The sequence below is a fragment of the Callospermophilus lateralis genome, chromosome 5, assembly GCF_048772815.1.
Source record: "Callospermophilus lateralis isolate mCalLat2 chromosome 5, mCalLat2.hap1, whole genome shotgun sequence".
Taxonomy (NCBI): Eukaryota; Metazoa; Chordata; class Mammalia; order Rodentia; family Sciuridae; genus Callospermophilus; species Callospermophilus lateralis.
The window spans coordinates 128693839-128719798 of record NC_135309.1 but is presented as its reverse complement, the minus strand read 5'-3'; the positions used below and the strand labels follow the sequence as shown (position 1 = coordinate 128719798).

The 25960-nt window shown below is 32.9% G+C and overlaps 1 protein-coding gene across 1 annotated transcript in view; it reads right to left on the bottom strand.

Moving 5' to 3' along the window:
• Positions 1-25960, bottom strand: part of Hcn1 (hyperpolarization activated cyclic nucleotide gated potassium channel 1) — a 363268-nt gene that overhangs the window by 102601 nt on the left and 234707 nt on the right. Inside the window, exon 4 of the mRNA XM_076856146.2 lies at positions 9133-9351. Within this exon, the coding sequence (XP_076712261.1) occupies positions 9133-9351 (219 nt within the window). The remainder of the gene's footprint in view (positions 1-9132; positions 9352-25960) is intronic.

Below are 25960 nucleotides of genomic sequence, written 5' to 3'. Positions count from 1 at the left end.
AGGGTCCCTCCTAATCTGATTCTTGTAGGTCTCTCCTGCCTCATTTTGCCTTTCTACTTCAGTCACACTTTCCTTCTGCCTGTTTTTGAATTGTAGAAAGTTTCTTCATACCTCCAAGTGCTTTGCCCATTTGGCCCACTTCAATATCTTCCTTCTAATCAACCTCTAGACCTGTTCTAAAACATTTTTTTTCCACCTCACTGCATCTCATATGAATTAAAGTTTTAAAATTTCTTATCATATTTTTTCTTTCCCTTAATTGCACTTGAAACATTTTTCTAATAGTGTCATGCTTTCTGTGAATCATGTTATTGGGTGTTCTCAACCTCCCTTTCCATGCACAATGCCATAAGAAACTGATGAGAGAAGGCACCATTTGCTCACCATATGAAAACTGTTACAAGACATCATATATAGTGAGCATTAAATAAATGTGTTTTAATAGGCTAAAAAAATCTGATACTCAACTCACTTGATACATTTTCTTTGAAGATTATTTGGATTCTACTTATAAAGTAGTGGTGTTTCCAGTTATTTATTAGAGTTGTCTCTATCTACTTACAATGCTTGACATTCCTGCACAATACATTTGTGTTCTATCACTTCCTGTTTATGATGTAATTTTTTTCCCTATTTTACAAGTTCAGCATTCCAGCACTTAAAATTATTCTTAGTTGATACATTGCAGAGGCTTCTTTCATACTCCCCGCTGAAAGGTAGTTTTTGCTTCATTCAAATTAAATAATTCAGTTTTCCCAAATATTCCCACCTTTGCATACTTTATTCCTGTCTACAAGGAATCCTCTCGAAATTAGGGCTTCTTTCTGGGGCAGTTCTCCCATGGTGATTACCTCTGCCTGCTGATTTCCTCAGCATAATTCAAAACCCATTTCCAGTGGATCCCAGTGATCTCGCCAACCAAATACAAGTCAGATGCAGGATGAGAGGGTGAGTCTTTTACACTGGGGACTCTTATAATGTTAGTGGCTCCCCAGTGACCAGCATCTGTCCTGTGAAAATGCTTCACAGTATATTTACAATTTATGGTACATGAGAAACACGAGTACACCAAAAACAAACACTTTAAAGAAAAAAAATTAGGGTGTGAGTTCAAATGAACATTCAAAATTTCTAAAAACATAAATCTATAGATCAATCAATAAAAGAAAACAAAATGGAACTCTACAGCCATTATTAAAAGCTATAATGTGCTATAAACCGCAAAGAACAAAAGAAGGCTTAGTGAGGACAAATCTTTAGCACTTTTCATGGTTCTGAAACCATGGATACATACAATACACAGGTGGGAGAGTTCAACATGGAACATAGAGTATTAGTAAAGAAGCTTTCACTAAGGAAAAGGGGACACCATATCCCCCAGTGAGTTATTTCAAAATATAAAAGTCAGAAATCAGTGTTATAGGTGATTTGCAGTGGGCAAAATTCTTTTTCTTTTTAGTGTAATAATTAACAGGCTTGCTTTCTCCCTTGACTTGTTCAAATCTTTGAAACAGCACTTAGAGTGGATGCATTTTCCCAAATGAGTATCTATAATATCACTGCTCTACCAGAAGCCTGGTTTGTAGCAGTTCAAGTGATTACATGCAGATAACCCAAGGTTATCACACTGCAGTTTTTTTCTGAGAGAATTTCACAGAGATTTCCAGCTCTAGGACCTTCCTGAGACTATTTGGCAGTTCTAAGAATTTAACATACAGTTCATTAATTTAAGGTCCAAAAAAGCAAGTATATGGTGTGACCTCACGGAAAATTTCCAAACTAATTAGGGAACCATGTGGAATCCTGTTTATGACAGTTTCATTTGTAAAGGGAGAAAAAAAAAACAACATTATGAGGAATTATGAAGGAAACTAAGTGAAATTGTTTTGTTGAAAGTACCTGATTTCAAAGCTCTCTCTTCCCATTATGAATGATCTCAACGACAATTAGGGTATGAAAACATTATTTATTTAAGCTCTGGGTTGATAAGATTTTCTGAGGTCATGATCATTATAATTTCAGAGACCTCCATTCTTCTGAAAACAAATACTATATATCTTACAAAATCTTTAAACCAAATTAACAGCCCAGCTGATTAATTTCCTGATATAAATCAAAAGAGTTTTATAAAAGAGGATGTAACATTTTTTTCTGTTTTGATTAAATAACACTATAATAATCATAGGCATTATTCTAAACTGTTCCTCTTTGCTCAACCGTGAATTGAGTCATGTGAATATTTTTTGTTTCTGTTTTTGTTTTTTATCGAACACTTAGAACTAATAATAGCAGCAACAAATTCTTCATCTTCCTGAAACAAGGGCTTCTGATTTGTCCTAAAGCAGAAAAACGCATCTGATCAACCAGCAACTAAGAAATTGCTTCAACCCTCATGAAAGTCCCTTTGATAATGTGCCTTTTACTTCCAGGAGTAAGTAATCTATCTCAGAGTTCTGGAAGGAAAAGCAGAATGAAATATTCATTTCTAAAATATGATGTGTGTTCAAGCAAAATACAAATAAACAAATAGCAGGGGCACTGGAGTGTATGACTGTAGTCCCAGCTACTTTCCAGGTGAAGGCAGAAGGATCACTTGAGCCAAGGAATTAGAGATGAACCTGAGCAACATGGTTTTATTTTGAGATCCCCGCAAATAGCCAAATAGACAAACAAATAATCAAGTACTTGCTGTTAACGCCTGAGGCAGGATGTTTGCCTACATGTAAACAACCAATGCTTCTATGGAGAGTCAAGTGACATCATTAAGAAAACTTCAAATCATGAATCCTGCTCCTACTTATTGGTATAATAGCACCTGTGAATGTCCATATTCCTCACCACCTCTCTAGTGCTGTTGCACCCTCAGGTGTTTCTATGTGTGCGGCTGAAACAAGCAACAGCAGAGGCATAGGTCTTCCTATCCTGATGTTTGTATTTCTTTAGAAAGAGAGTGTACACAATGCACTGATTAAGTATAGGCTGAGAAGATCAGGGGAGACTGTAAAGCCTTCCAAATAGAGAGAAGAATTTATTATATAGACAGTGAAAGACTTAAAAAGCATGTGAGGAGGTAGTGTGAAAGGTGTGGTAGTGGGAGTCTCTTGGGGTTTTGAGAGAACTGTGTTTAGCTGCCTGGAAAAGAGATTTGGTTGAGAGATCCTTTAGAGTTTAAAAGCTGGTTTCCCAGCACTCCTTCACTCAAATTCTTCTTGAAGGGCATACTACCAAGAACTGAAATTATTTTAAATGAACTGAAATCTGCTCACATTCTGCAAATGAGATGTGAATAGCTTGAAAATGAGAGCAGGTTTTATCTATGGGGTATCACTAACTTATACAAATTTGAAAGACTAGAGTGATTTAAAAAGGAAAAAAAAAGTTCCATGGAATAGGAAATTTATGCAATAGTCCTGACTGTAGATCTTCATTTACAGGACAGAATATGGACTTATAAATCATTAACTAAAATCATTTATATTTGTCATTCAGGCTTTTCTGATATTTTCAGGTTTATTACATGAAATTCTACAATTCAACCATATTTTATACATGACTATATACCCATTGGTTTCTTGGTTGAGAGACTGCTTTAACAAAGGTATCTTTAAGTTCAAAAGGTGTTTAATGGGCATCATAGAAACTTTTTTCAAGATGAACAAAATAGAATCACTTTTGTCCTTTTTGAGGTTTTTAGGATTTTAATTTTGGTAAACTGACACATAGTAATTCAGGTAGAAGACTGGCTCTACCATTAAAAAAACAGATTCTGTTTAAACAACCTATTCTCTACCTGCCTTGCAATTATGCAATCTACTCCCCACTTTCAGTAAGCTAATGAGTGTATTAAGATATTTGGAACTGATAATTTCTAAGAATAAAGTGATTCTTTGGTCATATTGAAATTCCATATTAAAAACTTTCCATGTGCATCAGTATAACAAAGTAAGTTGAAAATCTTTCTCTAAATTCATAATGTGTATGTGCTAAAATCTTTGCTCTTTATAGAGGAAAACATGCACACATAAATTCTTGGTCCTGTAATTATTTGATAGGAAAAAGTTTGACAAGAAGAAAAAATAATAGTAGGCTTCACACAAAACAATTCAAATATATGAATTAAGATCTAGTAGTATAATGAAACAAGATGATCAAAAGAAGTCTTACTTCATGAAGGCAAGAAAAACTGCAGAATTACCTATAAAAGAGGGTAATAACTTAAGGTCAGTTAAAAAAGAAAGGAATGATCATAGTGGAGAGTTTTTTAGATAGGTGTTTCTCAAAGTTAATTCCTTTGAACATAAATAATTTAAAATACATGGAGGCTTGGCATAGAGAGCAGAAATAACTTGTTGAATATTTAGGGCACACAAATTTATGGCACACACATTTTAATAACATTGTGTCTACTAATATTTCTAAACCTATTTTTATCAGGGCACAGTTTTATATATGTACAATACTTATTATCATGACCTGTGGTACTGGCTTTGAGAGAAGGTAAGGACATAAAGGATTTACTAGTTGGGACAGACTGCCTCAAGTTCATTGAGCAACTAATTTGAGACACAACATTGGTCATGGAAAAACCTTCCTCATACATAGTTTTACTATTGTAAAGGGTGACCCAAGATTCCTCCAGGCTTTAACCTCATTAGCACTATGTGAAGATCAAAAGGTAGAGTGAGAAGTTTCCTGATTGGACTAGTGCTCACTCAGATTTCTTCAGAGAAAGCAGTTGCTCTGCTCTGAATCCCTTCCCAAATTCTGCGATAAGTTTGTAAGAAGTCTACTTTCTCATAGGGGTGTAGAGAACACCTCAACAAAACCACTGGGAATCTCAAATAGATTCACATTTGGCAGACACGAGTCTGGGGTCTGGAATTGCATCTGAGAACATGTTAACAGTCTGCAGACACAGTTGTCTGACTCTCACCAAGGAAGGCTGGATGGAGGCTCCTCGTTGGTTTCATGGAGGAGGCAGTGAGCCTGAGAGATGGCCTAAGGGAAGGGTGCATGGATGCATTTGTGCTTTCTTGTGGACCAGATCTGAACCATAGAAGAGGACCAGCATTGCCTCCTGGGTTCTATCTGAACGACCCTCATGGAAGAGTAAGAAACTCCTAGCAGACAAAGACTAGAGATGAACTGTGAGAATTTTCCAGTTCTCATCCAGGAAATGCAGGAAAACCTAGCAGATCTCACTTAAAGAGTTCAAAGGATCTCAGGAGGGAAATGTTAGCACTAATCATCTGCAGACCCACACAGAGACGCTAGCTTATCACATATACCAGACACATTAAAACTGACTCTTTCCTTCCCTTTCCTTCTGTTTTCTACCCTGGTGAGAAGAGAAACAACAGCTCCTCATGGGCTTATGATGGGAGAGAGAAAAGAGGACATGGACAAAGCCTCCTTTGTTACTCCTGGCTTCTGGCCCCCAAATACATGAATGGGGTTGGGGAGGATTTAATTTGCCCAGAAAAAAAAAATCTCATTAAGTCAAATTAAAGGAAATATTGGAGAGAAAATTGCACTTTCTTTAGAATATGAAGTTGAGCTTTTTCATTAGACCTGTTATAGAAACCAAACAATTTCCTGGTAATGTAGAACAGAACATTGGGGGAGGCAAAATAATAATTTAGTAAAAACTCAAAGTAGCCAAATCACAAAAGAAGGTGCAAATCAATCATACATTCAACAGAGCCATCCTATAATACCAACCCTCTCACATTATAAACTCTCTAAATGAAAGGAAAAGAAAATGGAGCTGCCTGAAAATAGTAAAATACCAAACATGACAAGCCATGAAACCAGCAACATAAATTATAATCAAATCAATGTTTGACCTGTAATATATATGTATGTATGCACACATATAAATGTATATATGTATCTCTCTCTCTCTCTCTCTCTCTCTCTCTCTATATATATATATATATATATATATATATATATATAGACACACCCTATATATACACACCATATATATATATATATATATATATATATATATATAGAGAGAGAGAGAGAGAGAGAGAGAGAGAGAGAATTTAAAAAGCAACTGAAATGGAAAAGGCAAAAGTGTAAGAGAAACTAGAGTGAATTCTGGAGCAAAATTGACTGGATTGAATACCAATGTACTCTGAATGGCAAGTAAAAAATATTTGAAGGAAGAACATGTAACATATATTAGCTAAAGTTGATTCCTTTATTTAAAAATATGTTATTATCAGGTTTATGAAAGTGAAAATATTGTCAACATGAATTTTAAAGTCTTTTGTGGCATATTCCAATATACCTAAAGACAAATACAATGAGAATATTTAAACAATTCTTCAAAAAGTTAAATGTAGAATTATTTTTTAAAGCTCAGTAATTCTACTTTTAGATATACACCAAAAGCGAAACACGTACTCAAATACTTCCACAGAATTGTCAGTAGTGGCAATTCTCTATGCATAATAGAGCAAGTTCCAAATATTCCCAAAGTCCATCAACTAATGAATGAATATACATGATTATTATATCCATACAATTGAGTATAAATTTTCCATAGGAAGGAATGAAACATGAATACATTTTACAAGGTGGACCATCCTTGAAAACACTAGAGAGGTCACATAGTGTAAGATTACATTTTTAAGACATTCAGAACCAGAAACATGGAGACAAAAAGCTGATCAGTGTTTGCCTGTGGCTGGGAGAGGAGGCCATGGGGATTGACTATTTAATGTGCTCCTCTTGGGGTGTTGAATATGAGGTGGAACTAGATAGACATGCAGGTTGTACCATACTGTGAATGGACCAAATGCCACCATGTTGTACACTTCAAACAGTAATGATGAAATTTTTTGAGAATTTTGCTTAAATTAAAAAATAATAATTTAGCAAAGACTCAAAGTGGCCAAATCACAGAAGGTTCAAATCAATCATATGTTAAGCAGAGTCATCCTATAAGATTAATCGAAAAATAGACATATAAGATCATAATAATACAATTTAAATATTAACAGAAAGTACTGAAGAACTTTGTTGTCTAGTATAATTCTGACTAGAAAATGAGCACAATATTCTATAGCTGAACTTATTGAGGGATATTTGGACACAAATATATTTACAAATATTTTCTTTGAACCAGCTGCTCCTGATTAAATTAGTCTGAATGTCAGAAAAAAAAAAAACAGTGTTAACAAGTATCCTCCCTTTTACCAAACACAGATAAGATCCATAATTTGATGACTTGAAATACAGCAAAGGTCAAAACAGCTTTGTATATAAATGTCTACATTATTAAAGAATTAGGATTCCTAGGTTATATCTGGTTTATATAAGCCTAAAATCATAAAAACAATGGCAACATATTCAATGTGAAAAACAATGCTAAGCAACACAGTTCTGGAAAATTAACATTTGTTTGTTTTTAAGAAAACATGAAGCAATGATACAAACAAACTAGATGGGAAAGGAGGACTTTAATTTAAAGTAACTGAAATGTAGAAGGCAAAAGTGTAAGAGAAACATCAGATATACCATGTTGTAGCCTTACCTTAAATTCCTGTAAATTACCCCAAACTCATTTGAATATATTACCTTAGTAAAAATTCACCATTGTATAAAGTCTTGTCCCTTACTATGCTCTTTGTTCTGTACAGTTTAACTGAAGTCTTTATTTTAAAATGAACCTAAAAACAATTTTGGTGGTTAATCTTTTCATTGCCTCAGTAATGAAGAACCAACTTCTTCACTGTAATAGATGGTGGCAGTGTAATTACATTCAGGGGAAATAAAATATCTAGGTTTCCTTTCTCCTATTGTGTGATTATAGTGTCAAGCACTTCTGTAAATAAAACAGCAACTGAAATGATGTTCAGCTGTTTTGAAAATTAAGCTATTATCATTCACTAAAAGTATTCTAGAGCAATTTTAGCCATCACTTTCAGAAATGACTTTTGGCAGCTCAAATGCCATATACACTGTCATGTGCAATGGAGTCCCTGTGTTTTATGTTCTTCCTTCAAGTGTAAAATATTCTCATTTTCTTGTCAGAAAGTTACTAATATTTGGTTAAGGGTCTTAGTAGGGTTCGATTAACCAATGTTTAGTCCCAGCCAAAGTAATTAAGCATATTAAAAATGCAATGACTAAACCATTGCATAAAATTACTTTTTTTTTCTCCCTTTTGAGAAAAGTTTAGAGCAACAATCATTTTAATTAACACGTTGTGCATAAGAATGCACAACAGCAGCTGTTTACATGCATTTTTAAAACTGAAGGGTGTGGTGAATTATCTAGCTAAAGGGCAACATATGTTCAGCTGAGTGTATGAATTGTAACATTAATTATGGTTACAGCATGGAAAGAAATACAAAGGGGCATGCGCAATGATGCCTGTCCCCATTTAGTCAGTTAGTATTTTTCTAACATATACATATATTATAGTTATACATAATATTGGGGGTTTTGTTGACATAACCATACATGCATGGAATATAATTAGCTCCCTTTCAATCCCCAGTGTTTTCTCTTTCCTCCCCTCCTCCGTCCCCTTGTTCTTTTTCCTCTACTCTACTGATCTTCCCTCTATTTATTTATTTATTTTTAAATGTCATGGTACTTTATACATCACCATAATGCTGGAATTCACTGTGGTATATTCATATGTACATATATGTACATATGTACATAGGAAAGGAGGACTTTAATTTAAAGCAACTGAATAGCATAATTTGGACAAGTTCATTCTGTAGTTCCTCCCTTTACCTGTCCTGCCTCCTTCCCCTTCTATTCCCTTCCTCTATTCCCTGGATATCCCTTCATATAAAATTTTTGAGCTATGATAGAACATGAAGCATGATAAGACTATATATCAGCTTCATGCATTTTGAAACATGTTTTTCTGTAGATTCAAAATAAGATTTTTTAAAAATTTACTATTCAAGATAGAAACTAAAAATAAGTGAAAGCTGTGGGATCGTCTTGAAGAATCTCAAAATATCAAAACATTGTGCTTTCTTACTTTAACCATTTTAGCTCATTATATTTTTGATAGCTAGAAATAGATTTGTTAGTGTGAACACAATTAATTCAAATTACTGACTAGTTGATGAAGATATAAGAGATAAAACAAAATACCTTCTCTTGATACTGCCTCCTTGAAGAATCCAAAGACTGGATTAATGCCGTGGCATGACCAACAAACATGGCGTAGCAGGTGGCCCCTACAATCATGCTCAGCATGGTGATCCAGAGGTCTGACATGCTGACTGGGGCTTGGGCTCCATACCCAATGCATAGCATGTGGCTCATAGCTTTGAAGAGTGCATATGAATACTGTTTTCCCCAAGAATCATTCTGGAACATGCGGAAAAAAAGGAAACAGAAGAAGCCATTAGAATAGTAGAAGGGAAAGTGAGTGGGACCTGTACACAGAGGCATTACACAAGAGCAAGTACAGGGGGAAATCTTTATAATCGAACATTTACAGAAACACTCCTCACTGCCAATCAAGTGACTTGATGTTTTTCAAATGTTGCTTAATATAATGAAACAGAATTAGTCCACACTTAATGCATGTATATCTAATCAGTTTTTAGTTTGCTGTTTTTAAAACTAAAATTCTTTGGGGGATAATGATTTAAGTATCTCATAACAATACCAAGAATGATGATGGACTTGTTTTAATATGTCGAGAAAATCTGATCATTCTTTAGTAATGTACTTGGAAGTTGAAAAATGTAGCAGGTGAGTATGAAGCATATAGGCCCAATTACAGAAATCTTCATCAAAACTATGCTTTTCATATTTTAAAAGTCTAAACTGATATATGTGTGGTGTATTTAATCCTTTTATCTTTTTAAATAAAAAACAAACATATTTTTGAAATATAGTTCTTATAAATGAAAACTTCTTTGATGTTTGATCTCAAAGTAGTATATATAAGAATTCAAATGTTAGGTTGAAAATGAGTGATCTTGTTTAATTTTTATGAAACAAAATAAAATTTAAAAGGTAAAAGATCAACTTGGCAAACATTCTTGCAGAGGGGAAGCTGATTATCAAGATTAGTTATTAGTTGTGATTTCTGATGTCTTAAAATTATCAAAGAATTTAACATTATCAAGAAAGATAAGATGGCAGCAACAACATTAATCAAAGTAGAGGGTCCTTCTGAGACTGAGGCCCTGGACAACTGGTCACACACCCAGGATGTCATCCCTGCCTTTGTCAAATTAACTCTTATGTCACCATAAAAATTTGAAGTAATTTTTAAAATATTTTGAAAAAATATAGATGTTGGGCTGGGGTTGTGGCCCAGTGGCAGAGCACTTGCCAAGCATGTGTGAAGCACTGGGTTCAATTCTCAGCACTGCATATAAATAAATAAAATAAAGGTCAATTGACAACCAAAAAAAATATTTTTTTTTTAAAAAAAAGATATTTTGCCTCATTATTTTGAATGAGGTTTTAAAAAAAAGCAAAATTATGGATTTTAAAAAAATTAAATATGATAAGGTGTAAAAGTCCAAACTCATAAACTGTGGAACACATGAGGCTAGCAGCAAATAAATTGCCCTATTAGTTGAAAGAGTTAAGGTTCTTAAAGTGACATTTATGGTAACTCTCTTACAAAATAAAGTCATGCTCTTATATTAAATTAACCCCACATACATACAAAAAAAAACATATAGTATACACATAAAAGTATTAAAAATATTTTTAGGGCCAGAAATGTATCTGTTTATCTGTTATAAGTTACTATATAGATAGAATAATGAACCCATGCAGAAATTTTTATTTGGGAGAATGAATCCTAAAACTTTTTCATATGAAAATATACAAGTATTCTCAAGAAAATAAACAAGGTTCCCAAAATTTGAATTGCTCCATGAACAAGAAATGGAGTATTCAACAAAGAAAGAAATGTATTCTACAAAAATCTTGAGTGTTACTGTTATTTTAAATGACAGATTTAAATTCATGAAATTCAACTCAGACCAATATTCTAAAATTGAATTCATTACAAACCATATTACTAAATGAACAAAGGAATTACACCCTATAATAAAATATAAATGAAACTTGATTCATTTCTTAGTGACGAAAAACTCTTTTGTACTCCCACAGAGCTCAAGCCTTCACCTGTAAACAGCAACTGCCATCTCTACATGATGACCTTCTGTGCCTGCACCTACTCATAGATCAGGGCAAGGACCACGTCTCACTGATCACATTACAGAGCTAAATCGTATAATCCAGTGGAAGCATTCAACACTTTTGTTGTTGCTGAGTGAAAGGGAGAATAAATAGATTTTGACAATGATGTTAAATCTAATGTAAGGTGACTTATTTCACACAAGGGGATAAAGAAGCCATATTGCTAGGGCATCTTGACATCTTAGATATGATACACAGATAAAATAGACATAGTTTAAAAGCCTAATGGGGGTCCATTGGAAATGGAGCTTTAGTTGTATTTTTATTATTTATTCCTTGATTTTCAGAAGAGGAAGGGTGTGGAGGGATGTCAGAAAAATTTAAGTAAATTTCCCAAAGTAATAATGGTATATAGTAGCCAGAAACTTTCACATAAGCAATTACAACTTTTTTCCTTAGGTGTGAATATGCATATACAAGCATATACTCAAGTGGGTCTAGTATAGTACATGGGCAATTTTTTCATTATGTTTTAACTGTATCTTCTGCTTTCATTCCACCTACAATTACCCAAAAATAAGACATGGATTTGTCTGTAACATTCACAATGCTCATATAATCAAACACACACCACATACATATAGATGCACATACGTAGACACATTTAAACACATGCTGGTTTATTCTACAAAAATGGATAGTATTTTTTGAATGAATCCTAAGACTTTTTTATACGTGAAAATACACAAGTATTCTCAAGAAAATAAGCAAGCTTCCCAAAATTTGAAATGCTCCATGAACAAGAAATGGAGTATTCAATGAAGAAAGAAATATATTCTACAAAATCTTATAATATATAATATTATCATAATCATATATTAGAAATTGGTGGAAATAATATTTGCCTATTGCTTTTCTTACAAAAAAATCCTTCAAATTAATCTGCTATTCATACAAGTGTGAATAGTTTGCTTATGATTATACCATAACTAACTTTCCAATGATGTCCAGTTTTGCCATTTTAAACTATAATAAAAAATATCCATATATTTAGTTTTATTTAAAAAAATCATATTTTTGAGAAATGTGTTTGTTGGTTTAAAGAGAAAAGTTTTCCATTTAATTTTATAATATATTTGCCAAACTGATTAGAAAGGCTAAAACTTTTCTAAAATCAATTTGTGAAAATAAACTGTAAACCCTCCTACAGAAAAACTAGTAATTCTTTGTTATTTTATTTTTGTTTCTCTGACTAGATAATCTGAAAAGTTATTCATATAATTTCTAGCTAGATTTTCTCATCTATAATGAAATTCTTATTTTTCTTCATTGAATTATAGCTCTTTGAAGATCTAATATCAACCCTTTAGATCACAAGTGACATAAATGCTTATTCTTAATTTATCATTTGCCTGCTAAATCTTTTGCTATCATTTACAAAGCAGACATTTTGATTACTTAATGTTGGAAAAGTAAGTCTGTAATTTCCTCTAGCACTGTTGGGTTTCTATACTGGTTAAAATGATCTCCCTAATCTGAGATCATTCATGTGCCTTAGTTTTTGAGATTGTTTATTTTTACATTTATAATGGAAGAAAATATGGAAAAAGAACATATTTTCTTTCATTATAAAAGGATTATCCCTTGTGCTGATGCACAAACTTTAATGAACTTCTCATTATCATCGACATAAAAAGTATCACCTTATAGAAGACGATATAGGCAAAATATTTCAACACACTGATATGGGCAAGGATTTTTTGGACAAGACCTCAAGAGTATATATAAACAAAAACAAAAATTTTTAAATGAGATTACATCAAACTGAAAAGCATCTTCATAGCAAAAGAAAAAATAGAGAAAGGGAGAAAAAGAGAAATATTTGCAAAATATGTATCTAACAAATGGTTGATATCCAAAATATATAAGGAAGACTACATACTTGATAGCATAAATAAATAAATATCCATGTTAAAAACTTGGCAAAAAATTTAAATACACATTTCTCAAAAAAAGATATAAAAGTGGTTGGCAGGAGCCTGAATAAATGCTCAACATAATTTATCATCAGGGAAACGTAAATAAAAATCACAATAAGGTATCACTTTTCTTCATTAAGAATGGCTATTATCAAAGAGACTGAAATATTATAATCTTTAACCTGGAAAAAATGTGAACAAAAGAAAACACTTGCACACTATTGGTGGGAATGTAAATTAGTAAATTCATTATGAGAAACAGCAAGGTTCCTTGAAATATTAAAATAGAACTGACATATGATTTATCAATCTCACTATTGACTATGTATCTGAAGGAAATGAAATAAGTATGTCTGATAGTCATCTGTACTCCTGTGTTGAACCCAAGTGTCCTTAACTAATGAATGGATAAAGAAAATGTTGAACCTATATATAACTGGATACTATTCATCCATAAAAAATGTCTGAGTCCTCTCGTTTGTGACAATTGTTGGAACTGGAGATTAGTACGTTAAGTGAAATAAGCCAGACACAGAAAGTCAAGTGCAGCATGATCTCACTCCTATGTGGAACCTGAAAAACGTTGATCTCATAGAAGCTGAATGTGAGATTGGGGAGATTGGGGAGGTGGCAGAGGTTGATCAATGAGTACTAAATTAGAGTTAGATGGGAGTAAGAGGTTCTGGTGTTCCATGGCACAGTAGGGTGACCATAGATAATAATAATATACTCTATAATTCAAAGAGAAGATTTTGAAATCTTTCACCACAAATGATAAAGTATTGAGGAATAAATATTTTAACACAATTTAAACATTGCACAAAGTATACATGTGTCAAAAAATGAAATGGTACCATCCTTAATATATATAATTATTATGATTTTATGTAATAGTTAAAAAGTAAATTTAAAAATCCTTTATTCTCTAGTGTCTCTGTATACATTGGTACTTATTTCTGGATTAAATATGTATGCTTCATTGATCTATTTGACTATGTATGTGCTAATAATATTTCCTTTTAATTAGTGACATTATCATTTATTTTAAAATCATGTAAAACAAGGAGCCCTTTTCAATTCTAACCCCTTCCAATTCTTCACATAGTGCAATGAAACTTGAACAAGATCCTATAGTAAAACAGGTAAAAGTCAGATACAACCTGCTGGATATGGTTCAATTTCCAATGTCTTAAAACTAAAGAAAAGAAAAATATGCAATAATTTAATGTGTTACATATACGTATAAATACACATTCACACATATACATGCACACACATTAGTGAGTAAAACTGTATCATATATATCATATATATATATATGATATATATATATATACACACACATTTTTTAAAAAAAATTCAGTTGTAAATGGACACAATACTTTTATTTTTTATTTATTTATTTTTATGTGATGGTGAGGATGGAACACAGTGCCTCACATGTGCTAGGCAAATGCTCTACTACTGAGCTACAATCCCAGTACCACATATATTATTTTTGAAGATTGTAAAACAGCCTATCAAATAATATGTTTTGTTTGATTTCATGACCTGTTGAACTTAATATAAAACATTAGCACTGTATTGTTAAGTTTATTAGGAGGTAGTGAGTTATTTCTCTTCAATTCACATGATAGAATTTTCTTAGTTCTTTAATTCATATTTGATTTTTTGAGACACATATCTAAAATTATTGAAATGCCATGATTCTTAGCAATAAATAGTACTTCTTTCAAAACTCAGTTATGTACTTATATATACTTTTTACTTTTTTCTCATATTTAGTGCTATGATATGCATTCAAGCATTTGCCATTTACCCTTGGTATTATAGGAACATTGAAATAACTTTTAACAGTAAAATATAGTTATTGCACTACTAGATTATTATTTCAATAAAGATTTATTTCTAATCGTTTTAAGAGTTTGTTCTTCTCTTATTCCTGGGTCAATTAATCTCTCAAGATCTAAGTGTACTTTTTCTGTCTTCAATAATGATGATAAAATACAATATTCACAATAACTAAATTTATAAATTCAAATTTAATGATGCATAATATCATGGATATTTTTCTCATACTTACTTTAATGTTGTACATTATCTTAAAATAAAAACTAAACAAACACATACACACATATATAACATATATATATATATGTTATATATGTATATATATATATTTGGTACTAGGGATTGAATTGGAGGGTCGGGGGTGGTACCTATCCAGTAAGCCACATCTGCAGCTCATTTCTTTTTTCTTTTCATTTTGAGACAGGATCTCACTAATTTGCTCAGAACCTAAGTTGCTGAGAGTGGCTTTGAACTTGCGATTCTCCTGCCTCAGCTTCCTGAGCCTCTGGGATTATAAGTATGTACCACAGTTCTGAGCCATTATTTTAAAACTTGTCTTGTCCATTAACTCAAACTTTTTACATTAAGACCATTAGTACTACTTATAAAATGCTCTTCAAATCAGACATTATTTCAGCATTTTAAGTGTGATTTTTCATTTACAAAGAGCTTTTCAAGAAAATCAAAATATTTTCATGGGGCCTCTCTACACATAGTATAGGTATACAAAAAGATACAGTGGAAGAAATAGGCATATTCCTACACAGGCATTATTATATCATGTCCTTGCTATTCGAAACAGTCTGGAAACCTAACCCAATATTGTTATTACATGTTGGTAATGCAAAGTTTAGTAAAATTAAGACACTTCCCTCAGGTCATACATTTGTTGGTACCAAAGCTGGAATTCAATCACAAGTTCATCCTATCCACATAATAAACTTTCTCTCTTCCAATCATCATAGCCATTTATTTCATAACCATTTATATGAATAAAAGTCAAGATAACTGTAATGCAGAATTTTGAAGTCTTTTCATAATATGACCATATCACAGGAATTCCTCAAATTATGTTTTATGTCAACAAGTCAAAGCTAACTACTGCTATTTCTTAAAGAAATTTAGAGAAAAGTTATCTAAGGTTTTCATCATAGTACTCTTAGAGAAAATCCCATCATGAGTTTGAATCCAATCAAGACAGTTTGGCTATACACTTCTCCTTCATTCTTACATTTCAGTGTTGGTCAAGAATCCTCACTGGGTTTTCTTCCTCTCCACCTGTCCCCAAAGCATGAATGGAGCATACTACTGGTTACCTAATACAAAAGTTTCTCTGGAAGGAGCCTTGCTGAGGATCTATACTCCTAAATATGTAAAGGACCAGTAGCAAAAGAAGGCAGGTTCAATATGAAACATTAATTGATTCTGTGTGCTTTCATTCAACATCTGGTCAAGGAAAATGAGCAATGATGTCATATTTCCTGAGTGTTGTTATTTAATATGCACCTTTCATTAATTTTATGGGGTAGAGCCAAGAGGGTTTATACTGATGATCCTCAAATTAGTGGATCATCTCTTTCAATGGTATTCTAAAACAATGGCCTTTCATTGTTTTCCTGAATTTGCTACTTGTCTGGGGCTCTCACCAGCAGAGATGAGAAACAGAAGTGTATCACTTTCAAAATATTGATCCAATAATCATTTTTGTAGGGTAGACTGATAATGGATTCTGAGAAAGTTTGAATTGTAAAGGATCTGGGAAAATTTTTACTCTACCTTTTTCATTGTTTTACTCTGCTGATTTGAGGTTTGCATATACTGGTTGTGTCACCATGTTTGTATAAATGTCAAAATATAATCTATTGTCATGTGTAACTAAAGAGAACAAATTAAAAAATAATAATAGCATCATTAAATAAATCTATGGAAACCAAAGTGAAATTACAGTGAACACAAAGAAAAATAGTTCTTTTTCTAGGTTCAAATTTCTGTTCTTAATAAGCAGAAGCCCCTGATTCATAAAAGAAACAGAAAAGTTAAGAATGTTTTTTTCATCTAAGCATAATCCTTTGATGTTTATTTGTTATTAGATCAAAATTGTTAAATATGCACTTTTGTCTTTTACATGGTAACGTATGTTATTAATAAGTCATTAGATTTTCTGTCTAAATAATTTAATGGGTAAGTCAATTTATATGAAAGATGGTACAATGTTTAAAAAATTTTAGCTTTTTATGAGGCTTAAATTAGAGATAATCTAAAACTCTGTAAGTAACAGGACAAAAAAGCTTTCTGTTTTCTACCAAAAATAGTTCCATATATTAAGCACTAAATTTATTAATGGTGCATGTGCATGTGTGTGTTTGAATTTAGCAAATATATTTATAGTGCTTTCTGCTACCAGATAAAATTTTAACCTTTTTATAAATGTACAAATGAAGAAAATGCTATTAACTTCTGATGTTCAGAAACAGGCACAACTAAAATACAGAAAATTTAAGCCACAAGTAAAAATGAATATATATGATTATAAGAAGCTTATTTAACTTTTTTTTGCTGAGTTATAAAGAGCTTCTCTGTTATCACAAATAGCACTCTCTGACCTATTTCAGATTCTGAAATTTTACCTTTGTCATGTCATAATTTTCCCTTAACTTTTAATCTATTTATGTAATTTTTGTGGTTTAGTTACAAGTTCTCTGACCTTTCATTGTTTTCCTGAATTTGCTACTTGTCTGGGGCTCTCACCAGCAGAGATGAGAAACAGCAGTGCATCACTTTCAAAATATTGACTCAATAATCATTTTTATAGGGTAGACTGCTAATGGATTCAGAGAAAGTTGGAATTATAAAGGATCTGGGAAAATTATTATTCTACCCTTTTCATGAGCAAACCAAATTTCAGAATTTCCTGATTAAAAGATGAAAATATACAAAATATAAAAATTTATGTAGATAAATAAAACTACATTCACTTACATATATAAACATGCCCAATTTTATTTTATTTAATATGTATAAAATGATGCATCTTAAAGTCATGGAAAATAACAAATCATTTTTCCAAGATCTTACCTGGTTTGTCTATGAATTGAAAAACAAACTACGTGCTTGCAGGTATCATTTTCATTATATTTGCATAATCATAATAATGGTCATAACACCATCAATGACAATAATATTGAATATGCTTTATACAGATCTCTTGCATGAGAACCTTTTTAGATTTGGTGATTTTTCACAGTAACCTGTGGTTGCTAAAATGGCCTTCATTATCTTTGTATTGCAGATGATGATGAAGTTCAGTTTCAGTAACTTGTCTATGGCCTCATAGTAGTTAGCGATATGTCTCCACTGGATATCTGGCCTGATGATTGCAGAAAAATGGCTATTTACTATTTATACTGGGGATTGAACCCAGGGGCACATAGTCACTGAGTCACATCCCCAAGTCTTTTTTATATTTTTACTTAGAGGCAGACTCACTAAGTTCCTTATGGTCTTGCTAAGTTGCTGAGGCTGCTTTGAATACTCAATCCTCCTGCCTCAGTATACCAAGCCACTGGGAATACAGGCATGCATGACATGGTACCTTGTGACATGTGGCCTTTTAAGCGACATCTTAATAATTGCTATCTTGTTCATTGCTCATATTTGGATATTTAAGAAGAAAAGTCAATCATGGTCTCCATCCTGAAAGTGACAGTGAAAGTCAAACTATTATTATAATATGTCAGAGTAAAATAAAATGCTCACTGTGATCTGTCCTGTCCTACATTGTTGTCTAGTCGTCCATTTTCTAGCACATATACTCCTGAGATCTCTAGTTAGTTAAATTATATATAAAACCATTCCCCTATGAAAAATTTATTACAATCACAGGTTGAAAATGATCAGTTAAAATTATTGCATTTCTTTAGAAAAATATATTAAAAGTCATCTATTTATAGGTAAGTACTAATTATACATATCAGCAACAATGCAATTTACTTAATTCTAAAGACATGACTGTAAATTGGCATACAAACAAAACCTTGAATTACAAGTAATGCTAGAACTTGGTGTATTGATCATGCAATCTAACAAGATAAGCCCAGGAAATCTTCTGCTGTGTAAGGCTCTGTAAAAAGGCAGAAAGTATTGAGCACTTACAGCTATTTTTAGAAACCTAACTCCAAACCTAAACCTCTTATCCTGTGATGTGTAGTCAGTGTATTCCTAGTAGGTAAGGCTTCTATGTCAAAATTATTCCTCTGATAGAATATTCTGTTTTGATTTCTAAATCCTCATAAGCCTTATACAAATGTAAATTGTATAATGTATTGACTCCTTGATCTCTTGTACAACTTCACAGAAAATTCAAATACTTAAAGAAGTACTTAAAAGAGGTAAAACACAACTTCTTAGATCAACAGAATCAATCCAAATACTCTTTTACTAATACTTAGAAAGGTTAAGTCTCTAGAATCTCAGTTGTCTCTGATAAATCAATCCTCCATGCACATTTGAGTCTGTGTGTGTACAGCATGTGTGAATGTATACATGAGAAAAAGGCAGAGACAGATTTCTTTTAAAGGCTCAGATGATCTTCTCTCAGCAATATCCTTGAGTCTATATGGAAACTGATATGGAAATTTGTAGCGAACAGAAGCACAGAAAGAAGATTACTTGAAACAAAATCTGTTTCATTGTCTTTCTCCTTTAAAAAAAATTTCTGCCTTTTGTTCTACCAGCAGACATATAATATATAATTCCTATTTCTGATGAGTTCCTTTTAATTCTCTTAAATCACAACAAAAATACATGGACAAATGTTAGTTTGATAGATACAGTTCCATGGTGTTACTAACCAGAAAAAAAATAATGAGAGCAGGTACCCACTGAGTGTTAGAGCATTTCATTTGAAATCATGCTAATGAGGATATTCTAGCTATTTTCTTATGGCACAGAGAAGAAAATTAAGGTTATTTTATTTTTTAAAAAAGAAACCTTTCACTGCACTTCTGATGGTTAAAATAAATGAAAGGAAGCCAACTAATATTATACTCCACTTATGAGGCATCTGTTTTCAGGGATGGAGAAGAAATGGAAAAGATGATCAAATAGACACAAAAGTGGAGTATCCCTAAATCCTTCCACAGAAATCTTATTTGCTTCCAGTTCTGATAGTTGCCTGATGCCAACATCTCCCACATTTTTACCACTTTGGCTAAGAGGAATAAAAATCAGTGTTTGATGAAGGGAACATACTACTTAATGTTAATTACCGTAGAAGAATGAACTGTAACATCTTAATCAGACAGAATGCCAAGTCTGCCACAAATGCCAAAGATTAACCTTTGGAATGCATCCGTACAGGTCATAAATGTGTCTTGTTTTGACTTCCTCCTATGTGGAAGGAAGCGGCAGTATGGCTCACTGGCAAAGCTAGTTAGTGTCTTAATAATTAACAGCATGTATTTCTCAGTCAGCAGGGACTGCTCAGGAAAAGAAGTAAACATTCAAAACTTAATGATTTCTCCTGTGCATCATTTCTATGACTCATGTTAGATTTTTCCCAAGCTGGTTCTAAAATGATATATCTGCTCCAGTGATTCAATAATCTTCCATTTCCATGTTTCTTTAGGCATTATTGACACAGGTTAATAAATTTATTTGTGTGTGTTGGAGTGTGATGGTGTATGCAGGTCCACCTCAGAATGGCCTAGAAGAGGAATGGTATTGTGATATCCTTTGCATGCAACCAACCAACGTTCTGATGCCAGTTCTGTCAATAGCAGAGGAAGAAGCAGAAATAAACCTCAGGGAGACATATCCTCTCATACTGAAGAAGAGGGTTCAGAGAGGAATACCCAATTCTCCAACCAGAGAAAATTAAGACAAAAATCATTACTTAGAAACCTCTCCCAAATATTCTTTAAAGAGGCTTGAACTTTATTGAATCTCTCTTTTAAAAATGTCAATGACAATGTCTATGGAAGGCCACTATTTAAGTATCAACATATTAACATTAAGTCAGTACCCAAATATCTTCCTGCCATGGAGCGGAGTTTCCATGGCTGACCCCCTCAGGATCCAGGGCTGACACTCTAGAAGTTGGTACTGGGTAAACACATGCTAACCCAGAATAAAGACGGAATGAGGAACACCCCAAGATAAACATTTTAGAGGGGGAATAAAGCAGGATTGAATGACATAAAATTGAAAGCAAATGACAGAGGTAGGACATATCAATTGAAAGGATATAGGATCAGAGTACATAACAGAGTACATAACAGGCAGAGGGTTGTGGTTTCAGGATGCCTTTGGCTTGCTTTTGTCTACCATTAGAAATAAAATATGTGATTAAAATGGGAACTAGTTCAAAGAGGTTTTTTTTCTCCTTTCTTTATTATGATGAAATAATATGCTAGATTAGTGAGGAGTCACACTTGAACATTGCCAAAGGATGAAATATCAGATAGATAGATACAGTTCCATCCTAGGAATAAAGGCATTGACAGAAACAAAGCAGAAAATGTCAAACTCGCAAGAGAGCAAATTACAGTATTGAACAACTAAACAGCGTGTGATTCCGTTTTATCACCCAGATACCATACAGTCATCAGAGTAGCAGACTTGAAACTACGTAATTACCACAAAACAACCAGCCAAACACACACAGACAACAACAACAGCAAAGAACCTTTTTTTGTCCACTCTCTCTATCATCCAAGTTTCCACCCCTGCCTGCTCTGTAGCTCCAGGCAGTTTTATAGTATACTTGATTTTAGGCCATATTAGGCCCTACTTTCAGTTACTTGTATTATCAGGTGTTTACACTAGGGAAAATGACTTGGCATCTTTAATAGCAGTGCTTGCTTTTGGTGTATTTCTTCCCAGATCGTCACCCTTAATAACTCCAGGGCCAGCCCTTGTCCTTCTTCACTTTTGCTCAAATGAAATTATGCTTCTGTGGTCAACACTGCAGCATGGCTAGATATTATCACCCTGTCATATCTTGTAAGCAGTGGTTGACACTCACCTGAGCCATCTGTTCTTGTACCTTGGACTTTGGTTCTGCTTTTTCATTTCTAGAATCATTCAAGGCTTCTTTAACTGTTTATTTTACTTTGTACTTAAATAGAAAAAATATATATATAATTCTTCATCCAAGAAACAAATGGTTTATTTTATTAAATTTCCTTGTCTAGATTCCTATAATATTTTTATCACAAATCACAGTAATTTATGGCCTCCAGTTTAACTCTCTTCCAGTCCAGATTTTAGAGTAACTGACAACAGATCCAATCATACAATCCCATACTTAAAGTTTTCTCATAGCCTTAAGAGTAAATCAGTTCTAATATGGAGCTCATGAGAATCTGGCTATAGTGATGTCCCGGCCTCTCTCTTCCGAAATACTCTTTAACTTCACAGTCTTTGTACTAAAACCCAAGATTGTTCTCTTACCATCCTGACGTACTACCAATTCCCCAAACAAGTCAATTCGCTGTGCTCCATGCTTTCATATAGGTAGGTTTCTCTTAATATGCTTTCTGGTTCCCTTGCTCTTTGCCCAGCCACTAATATTACTCTTTCAAAATGCAGCCCATTTGGGGACTTTCTCAGAGATCTGACTTCATTTCTCCACTTCGGCCCTCTCATCTTGATGCAGCTTCCCATTTGTATGGGCCCAGCCCTTGTGTTCCCAGTTATCACTTGAGTGCATCATACCACCATTTATCTTCACTTGCAAAACAAAAGCTATCTAAGAGCAGGGGCCAAAACTAACCATTTTTGTATCACATACATCCAACAGAGTGGTTGATAGTGAAAACTATAAAACACATTTAACTATCTTAATAATAGTATTATGCTCTTCTATAATGTTACCAAAGCTACCTTGAATTATGTTTGAGGTCAGAAAGTCAGACACCTTCACCTGAACCACAAAAGAAACCAAGATCGCTTATTAAGATTCACGGTATTTTCACTGTGTAAAAATACCTCAGTATTGAACCCAGAACCTTGTGTATGCTTTTGCATTTTTGGCATTTTTGTGTATAGTACAATTATAAACAACTAAGCATATATTTAAATACTGTATAAAATTGAAATAATACAAAATAGTTCAAGTTTATTATTCTTTATCCTCAAGAATACTTTATCAAGAAATCTGCATCACTGGCTAATTTTTTGAAATATAATTTTGTGTATTTATCTCCTTACTTGATTTGCTTCTAGAAGGAAGGCAAATGCCTTTTCAGAATAATAATCAATGATTCTTTTTTTTTTTTTTGCACTCAAAGAGTTCAAAGAGTTAAATTTGGAAACACCATTGTAATAATACAAATATTATTCATTACATATTTTCTCAGGCAACAAAGACAAAATGCATATCCAATATACATAAACTGATAAGTTGCCTAACAGCAGTTCCTTGTGGTTCTCTGAGAAAAGGGTAAAAAATCTAGCATTCACATCAGAAGCAAAAAGTTTGGACTATTACTCAAATATAAAGATGTAACTAGACTAATGAAAAAGTGCTCATAAATATGGTAAGAAATGGATGCATGGTCTGTATATAAACATGCATTTTTATTTATATTATATGGTTATTCAGCTTCAACTGACTTTTGTACATAGTACAAATAGCAAGACAGAACTACTTTTTACTTTCCAAAATAAATTAATTAGATGGATTACACTCAATATACTCAATTTTCTCTTTTAGACTAGAGAATAAAAGTGGCAGAAGTTCCCCATTTAAGAATAACTCACAAAATTTTGGTGTGTGTCATCAAAGCATACCCTTTCCCTTACTGTACCTCCAACAAATTAAGAAAGACCAAAGGCAATGAAAGTATTTCAAAACTTTTCCATTCTTACATCTCAAAATAGCTCATTGACCAGTCTTAGAATTTTCTGGGCTTCCCAAAATCATTACCCAGGTACAGACAAGATAATAGGATGAATTTATTCATAGTGTTGAGGATTGACCCAGGGCCTTATGTATGCTAGGCAGGGACTCTACCAACTGAGCTATATCCCCAGCCCCAAAAGGACATATTTAAATACACTAATGTTTCACTGTGGGCTGGGTTTGTAGCTCAGTGGAAGCACTACAATCAATCAATAAAGTTTCATTGTGCTTTGCAACAAACCTGAACTATGGTATAAGGCACAAAACTCAGTATTAATGAGAACAATAACATATATTTTTCATACTTCAGTGTCAAGCATGTAATGTTCAGGCATTAAATATTAGTAAATTGACTATGTTGATACCCAAGGTATCATTTAGTTGTACATCTCTAGGTATTCAAGCACATAAACAAATGGTCACTACTAATTTTCATTTGTTCAGTATGTTGACATTCCTATAATATTTGAAATCCAAAAAATTTAAAAAAATTCCCTGAGAAGTTATTTTTATTAGTATTTGATACTAAATTAGGTCAAGGTCAGTGTTAGTGTTCAAATCTATATTCGTTTTTCCACAGTCCTATAGAATTTGACCTTAAACTGCTATTTTGTCATGCCATAGCTATTACAGAAAAAGTGATCATGTTATATCCAGTTTCATTTCTAAAATAAATGCAAGGTCATTGCCTTCAGCAGGTGTCTGGAAAGGATATAGTATAATATTTTTAATTGTGGCACTCAGCACAAAACCGAATTGTTCAAGCCTATAGAAAATACTCAAACAAAAATAAATAAAATAACAGGTCATATATAGTTGATTATGATCAATTTAACTTGGTCAAGCAGATAAAAACAGCTTCCTTAAATAATAGCTACCCAGGGTCTCATTAGTGTATGGGGAAAAAAATAGCAAGGTCATGCTCAAGGTGTATGACTTCATGGTGGAAAATTTCAATCCTCCAAACACTTCCCAGAAAAGAAACTAAAAGCTAGAGGAGCAACACTGTCAGGCAGATTTCAAAATCTCATTTGGACCAGTGGATAAATATTAAGAGAGAAAAAAGTTTAAATTCTAAATATATTGAGGTATACATATTTTACAAAGTAAGGTTGACAAGGTTGGAGGGGACATGGTATGTGTCTTAATAGGATGGCATAGAAAATTATCACTGTGCTCACGTTTGAGCCAGGAAAAGTGGGTACCTTGAAATTCTCAATTAGTAGTTTTATATGAGTTATATCTTAGGAAAAAAATCAACAAAAACTATGAATTGATATTATGAATGGATACAAATGCAGTTTTTTATTTATCTTTTAATCTTGGCTTGCCATATTCAGAGTAAGAGAAAAAATGATTAGAATATACTCTTGTCAAAATGCAGAGGTAAGAAAATATATTCATAAAACTGTATTTATTGAATAACATATACAAACATAAGGATTAAACATATGGATGCCTCCAGTTATATGTGCTTCTGTCAGTTTCTATTGCCCTTTCTTGAGAAAAAATAATCACCAATCACAGAGCTCATCTGAGCTACAATATAATGTTGATAGCATTAATGGACTTCTAATCTATTTAATATTGTTTTACATGCAGCTTTTAATACCAAGTAATCTGATCTTTTCTAAATGACATTTTGGTAGGAAAAAGGCCATATGCTTAGGCTGGCAAACCCATGAGGAAAATAATAGCACATTTTCCTTTAGAATCTAATGCTGATAAATCAACATAACTGTCAACAGCTGGGTCCTAATATTAACACAGATGTGGGAAAGGAAAGCAAACACAACTGTGGAAATGGAAGCAACACTATGCTTAAGGATATCCGCCATCTGGGAATTGCTTCTTTGAGCATAAGATATAAATCTGCAAGCCAGTTTGCCTGTGGAAATTTCTAATACTTCCTGTAGAATATTTTATTTTAATTTGGAGATTTGTATATAATTCTGTGTGCCATTAACATTACCCAATCCAGAGGAATTACCCAAGCACAATTACACAGTTTTCACAACTGCATTGGAGTGACTTATCTTCATCACAGAATACTAGGAAATTTATAGTGATT